General features: G+C 39.5%; 1 protein-coding gene across 1 annotated transcript in view; it reads left to right on the top strand.

Annotated features, from left to right (window-relative positions):
• Positions 1-23,082, top strand: part of LOC150087624 (sterol O-acyltransferase 1-like) — a 283,384-nt gene that overhangs the window by 129,758 nt on the left and 130,544 nt on the right. The window contains exon 7 of the mRNA XM_090369891.1: positions 8,717-8,792. Within this exon, the coding sequence (XP_090226017.1) occupies positions 8,717-8,792 (76 nt within the window). The remainder of the gene's footprint in view (positions 1-8,716; positions 8,793-23,082) is intronic.

Raw genomic sequence — 23,082 nt, 5'->3', positions numbered from 1 at the left:
ATACACAAACATTTGGAGTGAACAGATGGGTGAAATAAGAAGGGTTTTTTGGTTTTTTTTTGGCTGATGCTGTACAAACTTGCTTTCTTGCATCATATGCCACAACTAATGCTCATGCTAATGTTAATAATGAGGGTGTGAGCAGACAACTTTAATACCCACGTTATAAGTGAAGTGCATTATAGCCAAAAGAAATTTGCCATTTTTTTTTAACATAAATACACTTCACTTCATAAATAAATACTTTATTTACTAAAGTTTTATAAGTGTACAGACTAAATGACTTTAATAAAATATTAAAGGTTATCATTCCCTTTACATTCAAGTAATACACAATACAATAGCAGAAGCAGTGCCAAATGATGCAAGAAAGCAAGCTTATACAAGTTAGCCAAAAAAAAACCTTCCCATTTCGCCTATTCATTCACTCATTCACTCCAAAACTTTGTCCAATTCTTCCTTGAATTTATTTAAGCTATCAATTTCCACAATGGCAGATGGAAGTTTGCTGGCCAAAGACAAATTTCTGCACATCTGTTCTGCAACTGTCTTTACTCAATTTGAATTTTTCCCCGTCAAGTGCATTACTTGAGCAAAAAGAAGAAACCCTCAGTATTGCACTAACTCAAACCATTCAAAAGGATTATACACCCAAATCAGATCACCTCACAGTTGCATAGCCTCAAGTGCTGCAATTTGCAGAACTTAAGTGTTTCTTGGTAAGAGTGCCCATACCCCTTTGTTCTCTTGGCCAAAATTGTTGCCCTTCTCTGTACTTGTTCCAGCAGCTCTATATCCTTCCTAAATTTAGACCTCCAGACTTGTATGCAAGATGTAGCCCGACAGTTGGCCTGTACTAATCATCTCTTTATCCCTGCTCACAAAGTAGTAGTAGTAGTAGTAGTAGTAGTGGCATGTGATGCAAGAAAGCAAATATATGAGCTTATGCAGCATCAGCCAAAAAAAAAAAAAAACAATCACACCATTCCCTCCAAATGCCTGTCCAGTTCCTCCTTAAATTTATTCAACCTATCAACTTCCACAGCGACAGATGGAAGTTTGTTCCAGCAATTAACCACCCGCTGGCTAAAGGCAAATTTCCGCACATCTATTCTACATCTGTCTTTTCTTAATTTCAATTTATGCTCCCTTAGGTTCGTAATCTGAACAAGTGGAAGGATCCCATCAGAATTCAGCGTGCTCAACCCATTCAAGGCCTTATACACCTCAATCAGATCACCACGCAGGTGCCTAGTCTCCAGCCACTGCAATTTGCAGAACTTAAGCCTCTCTTGGTATGAGGATCCCTTCATTCCCCTCACCAATCTTGTTGCCCTTCTTTGTACACGCTCAAGTAAATCTACATCCTTCCTAAAATGAGGCCTGCAGACCTGTACGCAGTACTCAAGGCGTGGCCTGACCATTGCCTTATACAGAGGGATAATCACCTCCTTCTCCCTGCTAGCAAAATTCCTATATATCATTGACAAAACCCCATGGCCTGCCCTGGCAGCTGTCTGCATTGCTCAGAGAACTTCATATCTGCCTGCACAATTACTCCCAGGTCTTTTTCATTTTCTACCCCCTCAAGTGTAGTACCACACAGTTGGTACGTTTCTCTGGGGTTACTTCTACCCATATGCAGTACTTTGCATTTGTCAAGGTTAAACTTCAGTTGCCACTTCTTAGCCCATCTGCCCAAATTATCTAGATCCTGTTGCAATAGCACACTGCCATTACTGTCATTAACAACCCTGCCAACCTTTGTATCATCTGCAAACTTCGACATTAAGCCTGATATACCTTCATCGATATCATTGATAAATATACAAAACAACAGTGGACCTAACACCGAACCCTGTGGGACTCCACTAATAACATTAGTCCAAGAAGAGCAGCACCCATTGATTACTACCCTCTGTCTTCTCGCACTTAACCATCCTTTTATCCATTGTAGCAACTTACCCTTAATACCATTCTGCTCCAATTTGTACAATAGTCTTCCATGCGCAACAGTGTCAAAAGCTTTCCTGAAATCCAAATATATGATATCAAAATTATTTTTTGCATCCAGTTCCTTTGTAACCACATCATAATATCCTATCAAATTTGTCAGACAAGACTTTCCCTTAACAAACCCATGCTGTGTCTGAATTATTGCTGCAGTCTTGTCTAGATGATCCTGCAATGCATCTTTAACCAGCGACTCCATTATTTTACCCTGTATATCTTTGACACAACCCCATTCATTACTTTCCCTGGAACAGAAGTTAAACTAACAGGTCTGTAATTACTCATGTCATCCTTTCATGCCCCTTTGTGAATTGTGGATACAACCTGTCTGCCGAAGCAGCTCTGAAAACGTCATATCGGGGGGTAACTGTTCTGAAAACTTCATATCTGGCTGCGCAATTTCCCCAGGTCTTTTTCATTTTCCACTACCCTGAGTGTAGTACCACACAGTTGGTACATTACTTTGCAGTTACTGCTACTCATATGCAGTATTTTGCATTTTTCAGTGTTAAACTTCAATTGCCACCTCTCAGCTCATCCACCCAACTTTTCTAGATCTTTTTGCAGCAGTGTGGCATCATTACTGCCACGCTGCTGCAAAACAATTATGCCAACCTTCATATCGTCTTCAAATTTGGAGTTCAAATTCAAATCAGATAGCAAACATTTAACCTGTTATTCCTTCATGAATAATGTTGATAAATATAGAAAACAACAATGATCCAAACATCGAACCTTGGAGGATTCCCCTAATAACATTACTCCACAATGAGCAGCATCCATTGATTAACATTCTGTCTTCTCTCACTCAGCCATCATTTTATCAATTTCTATAGCAGCCTTTTATGCAACAGTATCAAAATCTTTCCACTGAAATCAAAGTATATGATATCAAAAGTATTTTTTGCATCCAGTTCCTTTGTGACCACATTGTAGTATCCAATCAAATTGGTCAGGCAATATTTCCCTTTAACATATCCATGGAGTGTCTGACCTATAACAGCAGTCCTTTCTAGATGATTCTACATTTCTTCTTTAACTAGTGACGTCATTACTTTCCCGAGAACAGAAGTTAAACTAACAGGTTTGTAATTACTCTTGTCATCCTTTCATCCCCTTTGTGAATTGGTGATACATTTTCATGTCTCCAGTCCGTAGGGACCTTCCGTGAATCTAAGGATGCTCTCATAATTATGGCTAAAGGTTTGATTACTTCCTTTGCTGCCTCCCTTAATACAACTATTTAGGTCTCATCCACCCCAGGTGCCTTTCTTATGTTAAACATCATTTAGCTTCCTATTAGATTTAGACAAACTTCTGGCCTCCACTTCTGTACAGTATTCCTCATCTATGAATAAAGATGCAACATAGTCATTCAGTTAGTCAGCTACCTGAGCTGGATCATCAACTGTCAAACCATCGACACCAACTGGACCAATCTGATTCATCCCCTTTCCTCTACAGTTTACATATGTAAAGAGGCATATGATGCAATGCAAGAAAGCAAGCTTATAGAGCATAAGTTTAAAAAAAAAAAAAAAAAACCCTGTCTGTTGAAGCCTAAAGTTTATTTAAGCTATCAACTTCCACAACAACAGATGGAAGTCTGTTCCATCAATCAACTACCCGGTTGCTAAAGGGTAATCTTTGTTGTTTTTCTTTGCATCCTTTGTTCACCTGCCTGACCTCCTTTGTGACTTGATTATAGACTGGCTTTCTACCATAGGCTTCTGTGTCACCTTATAATTTATATGCATCCCATGCATTTTTTCTTCTCTGCCACAAGTCTCTTTAATTCGTCTGACATTCATTTAGGCCTAAACCTTGAAGGATATTTCTTAGTTGGTACAAAAAGTCTAGTAGCTTCCAAGATTCCTTGAATGTTTCCCACTTAGAATTTGCTGTTGGTAACATCATCAGTTGATCCCACCGTATAGAATTTAAAAACTGTCTCAGGCAACTATATTCTCCTTTATGAAAGTAAAAACCCTTCCCTTTACCCCAATGGTGTTTACTTCTTTAACTAAATTACACATCAGTACACTATGATCACTACACCTAAGGTGAGTAAATTCTAAGTGGGAAGTTTCATACCTAAAAGTTTCATACCTATTAAGAAATATTGTCAAGGTTTAGGCCTAAATGGTTGTCAAATGAACTAATGAGACTTGTAACAGAGAAGAAAAATGCATGGGATGCATATAAATTATCAAGCGACTCAGAAGCCTATGGCAGATATAAGCTAGTCTGTAATCAGGTCACTAAGGAGGTTAGGCAGGTGAAGGCAGATTACGAGAAATCCTTGGCAAAAGATGCTAAGAAAAACAACAAGGATTTCCTTACTTATATAAACTCTAAAAGGAAGGGGATTAATCTGATTGGTCCTCTTGACATCGATGGTTCGACTGTTGATGATCCTGCTCAGATAGCAAACAAACTGAATGAGTATTTTGCACCTACATTCACACATGAGGATTAAGGTTTGAAAATGGCAGAAGGTTATCAAATTGCAGCAGAATACTTAATGATTTTGTAATAACTGAGAGCAAAGTGAAGGAGAAATTGTTGAAGTTAAACATAAGAAAGGCACCTGGGGTGGATGGGATCTATCCAGTTATATCAAAGGAGATGGCAAAGCAACTAAGCAAACCCTTAGCCATAATTATGAGAGCATCCTTGGACTCAGGGGAGATTCCCATGGACTGGAGATGTGCGAATGTATCCCCAATTCACAAAGAGGGATCGAAGGGTAACACCAGTAATTACAGACCAGTTAGTTTAACTTCTGTTCAGGGTAAAATAATAGAGTCACTGGTTAAAGATGCATTGCAGGATCATCTCGACAAGACTGCAGCAATAATTCAGACACAGCATGGGTTTGTTAAGGGAAGGTCTTGTCTGACAAATTTGATAGGATATTATGATGTGGTTACAAAGGAACTGGATGCAAAAAATAATTTTGATATCATATATTTGGATTTCAGGAAAGCTTTTGACACTGTTCTGCATGGAAGACTATTGTACAAATTGGAGCAGAATGGTATTAAGGGTAAGTTGCTACAATGGATAAAAGGATGGTTATGTGGGAGAAGACAGAGGGTGATAATCAATGGGTGCTGCTCTTCATGGACTAATGTTATTAGTGGAGTCTCACAGGGTTCGGTGTTGGGTCCACTGTTGTTTTGTTTATTTATCAATGATATTCATGAAGGTATATCAGGCTTAATGTCAAAGTTTGATACAGATGATACAAAGGTTGGCAGGGTTGTTAATGACAGTAATGGCAGTGTGTTACTGCAACAGAATCTAGATAATTTGGGCAGATGGGGTAAGAAGTGGCAACTGAAGTTTAACCTTGACAAATGCAAAGTATTGCATATGGCTAGAAGTAACCCCAGAGAAATGTACCAACTGTGTAGTACTACACTTAAGGTGGTAGAAAATGAAAAAGACCTGGGAGTAATTGTGCAGTCAGATATGAAGTTTTCTGAGAAATGCAGACAGGCTGCCAGGGCAGGTCATGGGGTTTTGTCAATGATATATAGAAATTTTGCTAGCACGGAAAAGGAGGTGATTGTCCCTCTGTATAAGGCAATGGTCAGGCCACGCCTTGAGTACTGCGTACAGGTCTGGAGGCCTCATTTTAGGAAGGATGTAGATTTACTTGAGCATGTACAGAGAAGGGCAACAAGATTGGTGAGGGGAATGAAGGGATCCTCTTACCAAGAGAGGCTTAAGTTCTGCAAATTGCAGTGGCTGGAGACTAGGCACTTGCACAGTGATCTGATTGAGGTGTATAAGGCCTTGAATGGGTTGAGCACGCTGAATTCTGATGGGATCCTTCCACTTGTTCAGATTACGAACCTAAGGGGACATAAATTCAAATTAAGAAAAGACAGATGTAGAATAGATGTGCGGAAATTTGCCTTTAGCCAGTGGGTGGTTAATTGCTGGAACAAACTTCCATCTGTCGTTGTGGAAGTTGATAGGGTGAATAAATTTAAGGAGGGAATGGTGTGATTTTTTTGGTTGATGCTGCATAAGTTCATACACTTGCTTTCTTGCATCACATGCCGCTACTACTACTACTACTACTACACCTAGTGGTTCCTTTATCTACAGATTCTTAATGCATGAATAATAATACTGTTATGGAGTTAATTTTATTCATCCATGCTGAAATAGTCATGTAATTTAGTTTTCTGGAATTTATGATAGGTTTGTTTCATTACAAAATTCTTTATTGTTGTCAGATGCAATAATACAGGCAACTCCTTTATAACATGGTACTTCTACAACATGGTTTCGCTCTAACACAATTGATAAATTACGGAACTCCTCGCACAAGATGGTACTTCTACAACAAGGTTTTGCTTTAACACAGTTTGAGAATTGCTGGAAGTCTTGCGTAACACGGTATTTTTGAGATTTTGTGCTGGGAAAACTCTGCTATTATGTTAGATGTAATTTTCAACATTTCTATTCCTTTTTGTGAATCCCTGCTGTTGACTTGCTAGTTGTTATTTCCTTCATGGTATTTTTCTAAAGCACATTTCTGGAGGTCACTACCATAAAACGAAAAAATCAATTTGCAGTTTCTGGTTTATTGGTCTTTTCTGTTAGTGTAATTAATTATAAACGGGTAGTAAACTCGATCTTCTTGCATTTGCTATAATACCGATAGCTGGAATTCTGTCGGTTTTCTTGTTATTATGGTGAAATGTGTTTCCCCTTCCATGAAATATTAAATCATATAAAAAACATAAATAAATTTCAGAAACTCATTACTCCGTATTTGTTTGTTGCAACTTGTGCATGCCATGTTCTTTGTTATTAATTGTTTTTCATTTTTACAGTTTTAATTTTACAACAAAAAAAAATGAAAGTCAGTGAACAGAAATATCAATTAGTATATAACATATTACATACTAATTGATATTTTTAAAGCGTAAGCATAAATTTATTTTTATTTTGCTAACTGGAAAATATTTTTACGATTTTCACGTATTTTTCACAATAGAAGAGATCCCTGGGTTAGGTTCTGTGCTATTGAACTGTGCTTGTTTGAGACCATAAAAAATAATTGTGACTTCAAAGAGCACAGTTTGTGATGTTTAAAGAAAGCAGAAGGTATATGAAATCTAGATGCTGCAGAAGAGATTGTGGTTAGCAGCGATGAAGAGGAAGAAAATTAAATGAACGTACATTATCTCACATATAAGTATCACAGTTTGTAATGTAAGACATTGGTTCAGTTATTACTATTTAAGCTATTACTATTATAAAAATAAAGTTAAAATATTAAGTTATTACTACTATAAAAATTAAGTTTCCAATAGTTATAAAAAAAAAAAAAATGGCATATTTTTGTTAGCTTTTGGAATGTAACCCCCGTTTTTGTACTGATTTGTATTGGAATGATGGAAATCTTGGGACTTTCATCCTGATCATTAAGTTAAGTTAAACTGTCAAGCTGATATTTTCTACTGTTCATTTCTTTATTGTATACTTTATAACATTTGAGTGTAGCCCATATAACACAGTTTTGCATTACACGAGATTTTGCGGGAACCAAACTACCGTGTTATATAAGAGTTACATGTACTGCAATCACAGCATGGATTTGTGAAAGGGTGTTCTTTTCTGACCAATTTGCCTTAACAAATATAGCATCACCAAAAAAAAAAAACCTTTCCATTTCATCCATCCATTCTCTCCAAATGCTTGTCTAGTTCTGCCTTGAATTAAGCTGTCAACTTCCACAACTACAGATGGATATTTGTTCCAGCAATCACTCACTCATTAGCTAAATGCAAAGTTCACTTTTATTCTACAACTGTCTTTCCTCAATATGAATTTATGCCCAATCAGCTGCATAATCTGAGCAAGAGGAAGAATCCCATTAGAATTGAGCTTGCTCAAACCATTCAAGGCCTCATACAGTCAGATCACCTCACAGATGCCTAGTCTTTAGATGCAGCAGTTTGCAGAACTCAAGCCTTTCTTTGTAAGAGCAACCCTTTGTTCCATTCACCAATCTCCTTCCTAAAATGAGGCCTCCAGACCTATATACAGTTTAACATTGAAAAATGGAAGGCTTCTGTAGCCGAGTTTGTCAGGAGCTGGAGTGCAGTAGACCAGGGTTCAAGCCCCTGACTGCTAAATACTGTCAATCTGCCAACTCGACTTGACCAGCATGGTAGATTATGGTCCATTTCCTTTAACATGAATCATTGAGGAGGCTTCCATCCTGCAGTGGATTGATCGTGGCTACTGCTTACCTTACACTTATGATGTGATCTGATTTAGGTGTTGAAGGATATGAGTGGATTGAGCTAGCTCAGTGCTGATGCAATTCTTCCTCCTTTGCTCCATAAAAAATCAAAACCAAACCAAACCATTCTTGCTCACACCACACACACTTTCAAGGATGAACTAGACAAATGATTGGAGGGGATGGATGGACAGGTGATGTGGGAAGTATTTTATCTTTTGTGTTGGGTGTCACTTTGTAGGCTTGCTTTCTTTCTTCATATGCCACTATTAATACTTATATTCCAAGTTCAGGAGAGTGATGGAAATCTTGGGACTGTCAAGCTGATATTTTCTACTGTTCATTTCTATATTATTTGCTTTATAACATTTGAGTGTAGCCTGTATAATTAAATATTTTAAGATGACTTGTTTATTATTTTTGTTGTAGGTCAGAATACTAATGAAAAATCATGCTTTTGTTCGGGAAAATGCTGCTCGTGCTCTGAAGTACAAATATCATCAAGGTATATTTCCCTGATTAATAAGCTTATGGGCAGTTTATTATATTGGTAATTTATTGTATTAGGAATTATTTTAATATTTAATACTATCATTTTTTAGTATTAAATATAAAAACTATAAATACTTTTTGAAAATTTCTAGCTGAATATAATCTTTTAAGGATGCTATCAACAAAAATTTATTAATTTCAGAGAGCCTGTTTTGAGGATGGTGGAAGGTCACAATGCTTAGGACATCATTATCAAGTGAGGATTTCCACAATGAGAATGTCTAAAATTAAACTTAAAAACAAGAATTCTCTCTTAGGTTATTTCAGCCACACATAAAATATTAGTTTTCCTTTAATAAAAAAAAAAAAATATATATATATATATATATATATATATTTTTTTTTTTTTTTTTTTTTTGGTAGTTGTTGGCGCATAGGCTTCTGTGGCCATAATGCACCTCCCAAGGTTTTTGCAGTACTTTGATCCAAGCCCGAGGCAGGAATCGAACCCGCAACCTTTGGGTTACCAGGCAGGCACTTTACCGACCTGGCTATCCCGGTCGGCATATATATATTAGATTTCTAAATATAATATTTTTCAGTAAATCTAAACATATCTAAATGCATTAGCATTAGTAGAGGCAAATGATTCAAGAAGCAGATGGAAGTCTGTTCCACCAATCAACTACCAGATGGCTGAAAGCAAACTTCCGCACATCTATCACATCTATCCGACAACTGTCTTTCCTCAATTGGAATTTATGCCTTCTCAGGTGATTATTCTGAGCAAGAGGAAGAATCCCATCAGCATTCAGCATGCTCAAACCATTCAAGGCTTTATACATTTCAATCAGATCACCTTGCAGGTGCCTAGTCTCCAGCCACTGTAATCTGCAACTTCAGCATTTCTTCATAAGAGCAACCCTTTGTTCCATTCCCTAATCTTGTTGCCCTTCTCTGTACTCGTTCCAACAGCTCTACATCCTTCTTAAAATGAGGTCCCCAGACCTGTAGACAGTACTCAAGGTGTGGCCTGACCACTGCCTTATACAAGGGGATAATCACCTCCTTATCCCTGCTAGAAAAATTCCTGTATATCATTGACAAGACACCATAAGCTACTCTTGCAGACCATCTGCACTGCTCAGAAAATTTCATATCTGCCTACACAATTACCCCCAGGTCCTTTTCATTCTCTACCACTGTCAGTGTAGTACCACAGAGTTGATACATTACTCTGGGATTACTGCTTCCCATATGTACTACTTTACATTTGTCAATGTTAAACTTCATTTGCCACCTCTCAGCCCATCTGCTCAACTTTTCCAAATCCTGTTGCAGCAGCATAGCGTCAGTAGTGTCATTAACAACCCTGCCAACCTTTGTATCATCTGCATACTTGGACATTAAACTTGATATACCATCATCAATATCATTTATAAATACAGAAAACAATAATGGACCCAACACTGAACCCTGAGAGACTCCACTAATAACATTAGTCCATGATGAGCAGTGTCCACTGATTACCACTCTCTGTTTTCTCCCCCTCAACCATCCCTTTATCCATGGCAGTAATTTTCCTCCAATGCCACACTGCTCCAATTGGTGCACAGTCTTACATGTGCAACAGTATCAAAAGCCTTTCTAAGATCCAAATATATGATATCAAAGTTGTACCCTGCATCCAGTTCCTTTGTGACCATATCATAGTATCCAATCAAATTGGTCAGACAAGGCTTTCCCTTAACAAAACCATGCTGTGTCCAACCTATAACTGAAGTCTTGTCTAGATGACCCTGCAGTGTTTCTTTAACCAGTGCCTCCATTAATTTCCCTGGAACAGAAGTTAAAGTAACAGGTCTATAATTACTTGTGTCACCCTTTGATCCTCCTTTGCGAATTGTGGTCACATTTGCACATCTCCAGTCCATGGGTACCTCCCCTGAGTCCAAGGAAGCTCTCACAATTATGGCTAAAGGTTTTCTTACTTCCTTTGCTGCCTCCTTTAATATAACTGGATAGATCCCATCCACCCTGGGTGCCTTTTTTATGTTTATCTTCAACAATTTCTCCTCCACTTGACCCTCAGTTATTACAAAATCATCTAACTCACTGCCAGAGTTTAATTCACCTCTAGCATTCCCCTTCCTGAATAATTCCTTATGTTTGAATGTAGATGTAAAATACTCATTTAGTTTGTTAGCCACCTGAGCAGGATTATCAACAGTTGAACCATCAATATCCAGTGGACCAACCTGATTCATTCCTTTCCTTCTAGAGTTTACATAGGTAAAAATCTCTTTGTTGTTTTTCATTGCATCCTTTGCCAAAGATTTCTCATAATCTCCCTTTGCCTGCCTAATCTTCTTTGTGACTTGGTTACAGACCACCTTATATCTAACATAAGCTTCCATGTCACCCATTAATTTATATGTATCGCATGCATTTTTCTTCTCTGCCACATGTCTCATTAGTTCATCTGACACCCATTTAGGTCTAAACCTTGAACAATATTTCTTAGTTGGTATGTAAAGCCTAGTAGCTTTCAAGATGAATTCTTTGAATGGCTCCCATTTTGAATTTGCTGTTGGTAACATCATCAGTTGGTCCCACCGTATAGAATTTAAATACTGTCTCAGACCGCCGTAGTCACCTTTACAAAAGCGAAAACCCTTCCCTTTACCCCTGACGTTAGTTATCTCTTTGAGTAAATCCCACTTGAGCACACTGTGTTCACTGCCACCTAGTGGTTCCTTTATCTGCAGATTCTTAATGCATGAAGAATCACTACTGATAATCAGATCAAGAGTATTACTCCCTGTAGTGGCCTCCCGAACATGCTGATGTAGAAAAACAGTCACCCAATAAATCCACAAAAGCCTTGCTAGTATGTGAGTGACCAACCCACAAATTCCAGTCAATATCTGGAAAGTTAAAATCCCCCACTGGCCCCTCTATTTCCCTGTACAGTTTCTTATTATACTGATCAGAGTCATTAGGCCTATAACACACTTCTACTCTCAAATTTGATCTCCCAGTGCTTTTGTCACACTACACTGACTCGACACTGCGCTGCCCTTCGATGTCAACTGGCTGCTTCTTTGGATTTTATGTGTTTCTTAACTAATAGCATAACCCCTCCTCCCTTATTATTTTTTCTATCGTTCCTGTACACATTGCACTCCCCAAATTTCAGGTCTGCATTCCTTATATCTGTGTGACACCACGTCTCTGATATCCCAACAATATCTGCCATTGATGGTTTGAGCAATACCTCAAATTCATCAAATCTATTTACCAATCTAGCATTGGTGTACACACAAGTATAAATGCACCTGTTCCTATTCTTAGCTACCCTAACACAACCCATGTGTTTACTTGTACCGCAATGACTCCCAGCAGTCTCTGAAATATCCTGCATCTTGTTTTCCAGGCTGCTGCTCATTCCAATAGAAGCAGTGCAAGAATCACTTTCACCTCTGCCAGCTGCTATGCTACAGTTAATCTATTAGTCCTTGTATCCCCCCAAGCTAGCAGTTTTCCGACCCACCTAACACTGCCTCGATACCATCAGCAAATATTCTTGCAGCCTTTCTATTTAAGTGTATCCCATCCCTGTGGAAGCAGTCTCTCCTGTTAACAAATACAGACCAGGCTGAAAAAAATTGTACCCCTTGAGCGTTGCACAATCTTTCCAGGGCCGAATTGATCAATATACAAAGGCAAAGTTGGGATATCAGAGATGTGTGCCACATGGATATAAGCAGTGCAGAATTTGAATTTGGGGAGTAAAATGTGTACAGAAAGGATAGACAGGATTGAGTGAGTGTGGTATGTTATAGGCTCAAATAATCTCAAGTATAATGATCAATTGTGAAGAGAAATAGAGTGGGCCAGTAAATCAGAATGTTTCATAATTGGGGATTTTAACTTTCTAGATATTGTCTAGGACTTGTAGATTGATCACTCGCACACTGGAAAGACTTTTATGGATTTATTGGATGACTATTTTCTATGGCAACACATTCGAGAGGAAACCAGAAGGAGTAATACTCTTGATCTGATTATCAGCAGTGATTCTTCATGTGATAAGTATCTGCATATAAAGGAAGCAATATGTGGCAGTGATCACAGTGTACTGATGAGGTATTTACTTAAAGATGTAACAACCAACAAGGGTAAAGGAAAGGGTTTTTGTTTTGTAAAGGTGACTACAGTGCTCTCAGACAGTTTTTAAATTCTACACATTGAGATCAACTGATGATGTTTTCAATGTTGAATTCTAAATGGGAAGCCTGCAAGGAATTATCGTATTTCCCCATGTATAAGACACACCCTTTTTCAAAAAATTTGGGGTCTAAAAACTTGGTCCGTCTTATACAGTGGTTGTAGATTTTTTTTACTTGCATTTCCCGCCTTTTCACGCTTGTTGTTGTTGCGCTCATTGTTTCACACTTGTTACCGGTATATTAGGTTACGTTTTGCCACGTTCTGCCCAGAAATGGCTCAGAAAAGATTTTTGTGCTGAATTCAAGTAATGAGGAGTTGTATGAATTTTATTATGAATAAAACTTGAGTTCAATAACTTTATGTAATACATTTTTTTTCAAATTTCGGGCCCCGAAATTAAGGTGTGTCTTATACATGGGGAAATACGGTAATCTTGGAAGCTAATAGTCTTTTCATACCATGTAAGAAATACTGTTCAAGATTTAGACCTAAATCAATATCTGAATTAATGTGGCTTGTGGCAGAGAAGAAAATGCATGGAATGCATATAAATTATCAGGCAACACAGAAGCCTATGGCAAATATAAACTAGTCTGTAATCAAGTCACAAAGGAGGCAGGTGAAGGCAGACTACAAGAAACCTTTGGCAAACAATGTAAAGAAAAACAGCAAAGAGTTCTTTATTTATATAAACTCTAAAAGAAAGGAGATAAATCAGATTGGTCCACTTGATATCAATAGTTTGACTGTAGATGATCATTCTCAGATAGCTGCCAAACTAAATCAGTATTTTTCATCTAAATTCACACATGAGGAGTTATTCAAGGAGGAGAGGGTCATATGTTTATGAAGCTCTAACAGTGAGCTTAGTGATTTTGTGGTGACTGAGAGTGGGGGTGGAGGAGAAATTGTTGAAGTTAAACGATTTCAGCAAAGGAAGTAAGTTAGCCCTAAGCCATCATTATGAAAGCTTCCTTGGCCTCACAGGAGGTTCCCATGGACTGGAGAAGAGCAAACTTATCCAAAATTCTCAATGGAGGATCAAAGGGTGACACGGGTAATTAGAGACCTGTTAGTCTAACTTCTTTTCCAAGAAAAATAATGGAGTCACTGGTTAAGGAAGTGATTGCAGGATCATCTAGGCAAGACTGCAATTATAGTTCAGAAACACGTGTTTGTTAAGGGGAAGTCATGTCTGACAAATTTGATTGGATACTATACTTTGTTGTGGAAATTGATAGCCTAAATAAATTTAAGGATGAGCTGCACAGGCATTTGGAATGAATGGAAGGGGTGAAATGGTAGGGTTTTTATATATTTTTTTATTTTTTGGCTGATGCTGCATAAGCTTGCTTTCTTGCATCATATGCCTCTACTAATGCTATGGTGTGGCCACAAAGGAATTGGATGCAAAGAATAATTTTGATATTGTATACTTGGATTTTAAGAAAGCTTTTGATATTGCGGCACATGGAAGACTACTGTACAAATTGGAGCAGTATGGCATTAAGGGTAATTTGCTACAATGGATAAAAGGATGGTTTAGTAGGAGAAGACAGAGAGTGGTTATCAATGGACACTGCTCTTCATGGACTAATGTTATTAGTGGAGTCTCTCAGGGTTCAGTGTTGGGTCCATTATTGTTTTCTGTATTTATAAATGATATTAATAATTTTTTTTTTTTTTTGGCTGATACTATGTAAGCTTGCTTTCATGTATCATGTGCCCTACTAATGCTAATGATAATGCTAATGATAATGCTAATATAGTTTAATGTATACCCTAACTTTTTTTTTGCTCACCTTATATTTTAATGAAATTTACACTTTTTTGTTCTTTTTATTTTTCAACAATAAAATTTAAGAAATGTTATTCCCTTCATTTTATGAATTTATTACATTTTATATAATTGAAATTTCTATATACTTTGTCAGCATCTATTTTTTGATGTATCATAGAATTAAGCAGCAGATCAAATTTCAGCAATAAAATTTATGTAAATTCAGTATCACTTTTAAGGATCATAAAGTTACACACTAGATTTATTTTCTATTAGTGAATTTTTGAAATCCAGACAGTGATGAGTGGCAAATGCAACAGTTAACATTAATATTAGCATTAATTAACAAAACAATGCCAGAAAGCCACAGGCATTTACTGCACTGGCCAAAACAAAAAAAAGGTAGTGAAGAGGGGATAAGAATATACAAATTATAAGCTTTCCTCCTCACATAGAAACCCATCTATTTGAACTTTGAATTTCTTCAAACTGTCAGCCGCAACTACCTATGGAGAAAACTTGACCCAATTATCAACAGCTCATTGGCTAAAAGAAAACTTCCTACAATATAGTCTAAACCTCATCCTGTGTAATTTGAATTTATGACCACTAGTTCTAAAATTCTTTGTAACAGCAAAAATTCTGCCATCACTTATTTTACCAACCCCTCTCAGAGCCTTATAAACTTTAATCAGGTTTCTCTCTAAAGTGCCTGGTTGCCAAACTCTGTACCCCATATAATCTAAGTTTTTACTAATACAGTTACCCTTTAGTTGATCTTACCATTTGAGTTACCCATCTTTGAACCCGTTAAATAAGGTCAATTTACTTTTTAAAATGCAATCTCCATCCTTGGACCTGTATTCCAAATTTGGTCTTACAATTGCTTTATACATTACAATTATGTCCTCCGTATCACTACAGAGTGTAGAGTGTAGAGTGTGTTTAGTGTCAAACGGCACCAGGGGTTCCCCCATCTCCGCGTGCTATACATTGTGGGTGTGAAACAGAACACTGTCAATGCCAGAGGTTTAAAAGTATATGGATTTTGTATTTGTCTAGTGTCGTGTACCGTTGTTCATCTGGTCATTTAGCCGCTGGGCCCCTAATGGGACCCAACGTTGCCCCACTCTGCCCCGTGGAGGCAGACCAGGTACACTACTTAGTTATTTACTCTGGCAGGTCCTGCCACCTAATTTCCTGAGATTTCAGTGGCAAGGACCTAAAAAAAAAAAAAAAAAAAAAAAAAACACGCTATAGATAGGGGTCAGCCAAAACAAAGGGAGTACTAGTTGGGCGATTTGTTGTTGTTAAGTTTTTGGATGTAGGGCTCAAACAATTTGGAGTTGATTCAGACACTAGTTGTAAGTTAGAGAAGGGGAGGGAGACTGAAGACTGGGGGGAAAAGACATAGATACGGGGTCCATAGGGAAGATGACCCCAAGTCAGTGGAGCAGGCCCATGCCCCACCAGAGTGAAAAAGAGGGGTGGCGAGGGGGGAGGACACCAGGGATGAACTCCCCCTCCCGCCAGGGAGGAGCAGCAGTGCATAGCACACGCTTCTTGATTAAACCGGGGTTCGAGCCCGTCACCACCAAATGCGGAGGATGCGGAAAGGTCAGGGAATGACCACCGCATGACCCGGAGCAATATGGCCTTAGTTGCTAATGCTCCTTAAAAAAACCAAACCAAACCCGCCAGGGAGTGGAGGCAAAGGACCACGCAAGGGAGCGTGGCTAGGGAGGCCTAAAGGCAGCAGCTGAGCTGTGCTGGTGTAGGTTCTGTCACTCCTGGGACAAAGGAAGAAAGGAGTGTTTTTTTTTTTTTCCTTTTCCTGAGAGGACTATCATATCCAGGAAGTTTCTTACTTTGATCTTCAATGGGTGGTGTTTGGGTGCCTAACCCGTCTAGCAGTGAAGACAGACTGCGCAAACTCTGTAAAGGCGGCATAGCACTGCTCGTCCATTATAATCAGGTGCTCACAATTCCGGGGATTTTCTTGCATTTTAGTGGCAAACCTTAGCCGGAACTCGTCATATTCATGGCAATCATACATCACGTGATCCCACATTTCTTCATCCCCGCAGTGACACAGCGGATCTTCTTCTATGCCTAGGGATGTTAGCTTCGCTTTAAAGGGTCCGTGGCCTGTAAATAGAAATGTAGTATGGAGGCCTGGTGAGTACCAGGGAGGAGGCTTTGGACTGATGAGGTTCACAGAGGGAATGAACTTTTTGGTTATCAATCCTTTGTTGGTGGTGTCCCATGTCTCTTGCCAGGTCCTGTACATAATTTCAGAGATTCTCTTCCTTTCCTGTTTGGGGTTGTTATCAAGGTTAAGAGTGATGCCTGCTGTTTCGGTGGGAATACTCTTCTTCAATCGTTGATATAATCCTCTTCTTATTACCTCTAGGTGTAGGGGTATACATCCAGCTAGCACCTGCAGAGCTGGGGTGCTTACTGTACGGCACGCCCTTGTTACGGCAAGGAGCATAGAACGCTGTATGGAGTCTAGTTTACGGCGATTTCGGTCGAGGGAGGCCCTAGTACACCATACTGAGGCTCCATAGCAAGCTATTGGCACAAATATGGCATTATAGATGAGGGCCAGAGCCCGGCGCTTAAGGCCCCAGTCTGCACGGCTTATACGGATGATCATGGCCAAGTATTTTTTTATTTTCTGTGACATATATTTCAAGTGAGGATGGAAATTTAGCTTCATATCTAAGACGATTCCTAAATACTTGATTTCTGGGTATAATTTTATGGAGGTGTTGTCAATTTTGATAACCGGTGGTCTTCGTAGTTGGAGCATTCCCTTGAGCAATATAGATTTGGTTTTCTCTCCCGAGATCTTTAGTCGGTGAATGGCTGTCCAATCCTGGAGCTTAGTTAGTGCACAATTTGCTCACTCCTCTAAATCAGCTCTTGTGTCACCATGCACCACCAAAACCAAATCGTCAGCAAACGCAAGGGGTTGAGTCATTCCCAAGTCCATCCCAAGGAACTCGTCCAGGACGATGGACCAAAAGAAAGGCCCCAGGACCGAGCCCTGGGGACAGCCTCGGGAGACCTGGCTAGTGACAGACTTGTACCTGGTACTAACATGGACAGTGCAGTGTCTCAGGTACTCCTTGACACAGCTATAAAGGTTGAGTGGTGCTTTGGCTTGTCGGAGTCTTCTGAGAATACTTGGCCACCACAGCCGATCAAACGCTCCAGCAAAGTCAACTGTGATGGCTAGCACATACTTGCCTTGAGTGGTGCTTGAAACAGTAGATATTAATTTAAGAAGAGCATCTTCAGTGCTGCAACCAGCTTTGAAACTGAACTGAAGTGGAGAAATGAGGTTTTCTTTAGAGTAGCATTTTGACAACCTGCTGAGGAGAAGCGTTTCCAGAAGTTTGCCTAGGACTGGCAAGAGTGCAATTGGCCTGTAAGATTTTGGCTCTTCAGGTGGTTTGTCTGGGTTCTTCAAGATGAGTTTAAGGCATGCCTCCTTCCAGATAGCAGGAAAGTGGCCTTCCATTAGGCATCTGTTGAAAGTGGCGAGCATGGTGTTAGGGAAGTAGGTTGCAAATTTCTTGATAACATCCACCTCCAGGAGGTCATTGCCAGGAGTTTTATTTTCTTTAGTTTTGTCCAGTGCAGCTTTTAGATCGTCATTTGTAAATGGTTCTTCAGTATTTTCTGTTGTATAAGAATCGTTAGCAGTAACAATCTGTAGTTGCTCTTCAGTTAGCTGTGCATCATCTGTTGGAAAGAGGGCATTTAGCATGTTATGGACAGAGTCCTCCCACGTGAAGGTGGAAGAACCATCAGGCTTTACAGTTGTACTGAGGACTTCACCTCTAGGAAGTTTGTTCACAACGATACGATAGACAACTCCCCAGGGGTTATCATTTCCTGTGATCGAGACCAGATTCTGCCATGAGGCTTTTTTGCAGCGTCTAATCATGGTAGTGTAACTGTTCCTTAAGAATTGGTAACTGTCTTTTGCGGCTTCGACCTCCAAGGGTGGGAGGTGAGCACGGGCTCTCTGAAAAGTTTTACGAGCTTGGTGGACTCTCTTCCTCATATCTTGTAGTTCAGCATTCCACCAAGGGACTGCGTTTTTGAAGGGCCTTCTCTTGGGGATTGCCATAGCACAGGCCTCTTTGATGGTCTTGGAGAGGGAAACTGCACAGTCCTCAGAGGTGATGTGATTCAGTTGTGAAGAATCTTCATGAAGTCTTCTTACAAGTTCGGCTTGAAAGCGTGGCCAGTCAGCTTTCTTTGTGCAGAATCGCACTACATCCCTTGGTATTGGGGGAATACGATCCATGGAGCGGCCAAGAGAATAGGTGATCGCTCTGTGATCAGAACTGGTCCATGCTTCATTAACCTTCCACTTGCTGAACTTTCCAGAAATAGTCGGCGTGGTCAGGGTGATGTCGATGGTACTTTCCCAGAGGGTGCTACTGTATGTGGGGAGATTTCCAGGCTGGTTGAGTACTTGCAGTCTGGAGTCAAGGATGAAGTTTTCAAGTTCCTCCCCATTTCGAGTGACCGTACGATCAGGTGTTTGACTATGCCACAGGGGGGAGCGACCATTCGCGTCCATGGCTATGAGTAGCTTACCCCCTGGGAGAAGGTCAAGTGCTGTTTGTATTATGGCGATCACAATTGAGATCGCAATCCATATCACTACAGGATATCATTCAACAAATTACTGATAGACTGCCTGTTTACATTGCCCAGAGAACTTCACATCTGTCTGTATCATAAATTTAGAATGCCTTTCTTCTTCTACTGTTTTAATTCAATCCCATCAAATGTGTAAGTTGTTTTCTGGTTGCTGTTTCCCACCTTGCATTTTGCTGCATTAAAACATAGTTACCACTTTTTTAACCATCCTGAAGGAGATCTGCTTTACATTCATCATTAACAGCTTATTGATCATTAACAACTAATTTGATTGGATACTATGATGCAGTCACAAAAGAACTGGATGCAGGGAATAACTTTGATATTATATATTTGGATCTTAGAAAGGCTTTTGATACTCTTGCACATGGAAGACTGCTGCACAAATTGGAGCAGTGTGGCATTGGAGGCAAATTGCCGCTATGGATAAAGGGATGGTTGAAGGGAAGAAGACAGAGTGGTAATCAATGGACACTGCTCATCGTGGACTAATGTTATTAGTGGAGTCTCTCAGGGTTCAGTGTTGGGTCCATTATCATTTTCTGTATTTATAAATGATATTGATGATGGTCAATCATGCTTAATGTCCAAGTTTGCAGATGATACAAAGGTTGGCAGGGTTGTTAAGGACACTACTGATGCTATGCTGCTGCAACAGGATCTGGAAAGGTTGAGGAGATGGGCTGAGAGGGGGCAATTAAGTTTAACATTTACAAATGTAAAGTACCACATATGGGAAACAGCAACCCCAGAGCAACATATCAACTCTGTGGTACTACACTGACAGGTAAAGAATTAAAAGGATCTAGGGGTAATTGTGCAGGCAGATATGAAGTTCTCTGAGCAGTGCAGACGGGCTTGAAGAGTAGCTCATGGTGTCTTGTCAATGATATACAGGAATTTTTCTAGCAGGGATAAGGAGGTGATTATCCCCTTGTATAAGGCAATGGGTAGGCTACGCCTTGAGTACTGTATACAGGTCTGGAGGCCTCAGTTTAAGAAGGATGTAGAGCTGTTGGAACGAGTACAGAGAAGGGCAACAAGATTAGTGAATGGAACAAAGGATTGCTCTTATGAAGAAAGGCTTGAATTTTGCAGATTAGAGTGTCTGGAGACTAGGCAACTGCAAGGCTATCTAATAGAGGTGTATAAAGCCTTGAATGGTTTGAGCATGCTCAATGCCGATGGGATTCTTCCTCTTGCTCAGAATAATCATCTGAGAGGGCTTAAATTCAAATTGAGGAAAGACAGATGTAGGATAGATGTGCGGAAATTGGCCTCTAGCCAGCGGGTAGTTGGCTGGTGGAACAGACTTCCATCCCTTGTTGTGGAGGTTGATAGCCTAAATAAATTTAAGGCTCAGCTCGACAGGTATTTCGAACGAACGGAGGGTTGAAATGGAAGTGTTTTTTTTGTTTTTTTTTTTGGCTGATGTTGCATAAGCTTGCTTTCTTGCATCATATGCCTCTATTAATGGTAATGCTAACTCTCCCAATCTTTATGTCTTCTGCTAGTATTAACATAATGTTATCCATTCTTTCATTGATGTTGTTTATGAAAATCTGAAACAACAGTGGGCCAAGAACTGATCCTTGGGGACTCCACTTCTGATGTTAGAATAATCTGAAGAATATCCATTAGTCATAACCCTCTGCCTTCTACCCTGCAGCCACCAAGCAATCCATCTTAAAATCTTTCCAACAATCTCAACATGTTCCTGCTTATACAGAAACCTCTCATGAGGAATGAGTCAAATGCCTTGCTAAAATCCAGATAAACGATGTCGAAATCGTTCCCTACATCCAGCTCATGAATAACTATGTCAAAATAGGTAAGTTAAACATGATTTCCCCTTAACAAAACCACATTGTGTCTTTTTCAGACTCCTATTTCTATCTAAATGTCCTTGGATTGCATTCTTAATCATTGCCCATAAGATTTTCCCTACCACCGAAGTTAGACTAACGGGCCTATAGTTACTGATTTCACTATTAGAACTGCCTTTATGTGTTGGTGATACATTGGCACTTCTCCAATCAAAAGGAATCACTCCCTGGTTCAAAGATACCTTTGGGGCAAAGGTTGATGACGTTGTAGAGCAGATATCATCTTTTAAGGGCACAAAAGTTGATATAGTTGTACACGTTGGCGTTAATGATATCAAGAGTAGGAGACCGGCAGAATTGCTTAACAAGTACAGGTCACTGTTGAAAAAAAGCCGTGAAATAGAGTTGAATTTGAAAGTGTCTGCAATTCTGCCCAGACACGATAGGAGGGAGTATATGATGAGAGCCTTGTCGATCAATTCGGCCCTGGAAAGACTGTTCAAGGCTCAAGGGGTAGAATTTTTTTCAGCCTGGACTGTACTTGTTAACAGGAGAGATTGCTTCTACAGGGATGGGATACACTTAAATAGAAAGGGTGCAAGAATATTTGCTGATGCTATCGAGGCAGTGTTAGGTGGGTCGGAAAACTGCTAGCTTGGGGGGGAGACAAAGACGAATAGATTAACTGTAGCCACTGGCAGAGGTGAAAGAGATTCTTGCACTGCTTCTATTGGAATGAGCAGAAGCCTGAAAAACAAGATGCAGGATATTTCAGAGACTGCCGGGAGTCATTGCGGTACAAGTAAACACATGGGTTGTGTTAGGGTAGATAAGAATAGAAATAGGTGCATGTATACTTGCGTGTACACCAATGCTAGGAGTTTAGTAAATAAATTTGATGAATTTGAGGTATTGCTCAAAACATCAAAGGCAGATATTGTTAGGATATCAGAGACGTGGTGTCACACAGATATAAGGAATGCAGAACTGGAATTTGGGGAGTACAACGTTCACAGAAAGGATAGACTGGATAGGAAGGGAGGAGGGGTTATGCTAGTAGTTAAGAAATACATAAAATCCAAGGAAGTGAAGCCAGTGGACATCGCTGGACAGTGCAGTGTCGAGTCAGTTTGGTGTGACATAAGCATTGGGAGATCAAAATTGAGATTAGGAGTGTGCTATAGGCCTAATGACTCTGATGAGTATAATAAGAAACTGTACAGGGAAATAGTGTGAGCCAGTAAATCAGAGAGTCTTATAATGGGAGATTTTAATTTCTCAGATATTGACTGGAATTTGGGGGCTGGTCACTCACACACTAGCAAGGCTTTTGTGGATTTATTGGATGATTGTTTTCTACCTCAGCATGTTCGGGAGGCAACTAGAGGGAGGAATACTCTTGATTTGATTAACAGCAGTGATTCTTCATGCATCAAGAATCTGCAGATAAAGGAACCACTAGGTGGCAGTGATCACAGTGTGCTGAAGTGGGATTTACTCAAAGAGGTAACTACCATTAGGGGTAAAGGGAAGGGTTATTGCTTTCGTAAAGGCGACTATGATGGACTGAGACAGTATTTAAATTCTATACAGTGGGACCAACTGATGATGTTACCAACAGCAAATGCAAAATGGGAAGCATTCAAAGAACTTATCTTGGAAGCTACAAGGCTTTACATACCAACTAAGAAATATTGTTCAAGGTTTTGGCCTAAATGGATGTCAGATGAACTGATGAGGCATGTGACAGAGAAGAAACATGCATGGGATACATACAA

The sequence above is a fragment of the Mastigoproctus giganteus genome, chromosome 3, assembly GCF_048544385.1.
Source record: "Mastigoproctus giganteus isolate SK-2022 chromosome 3, ASM4854438v1, whole genome shotgun sequence".
Taxonomy (NCBI): Eukaryota; Metazoa; Arthropoda; class Arachnida; order Uropygi; family Thelyphonidae; genus Mastigoproctus; species Mastigoproctus giganteus.
The sequence above is the reverse complement of the archived record's forward strand: the minus strand, read 5'-3'. Positions and strand labels throughout refer to the sequence as shown.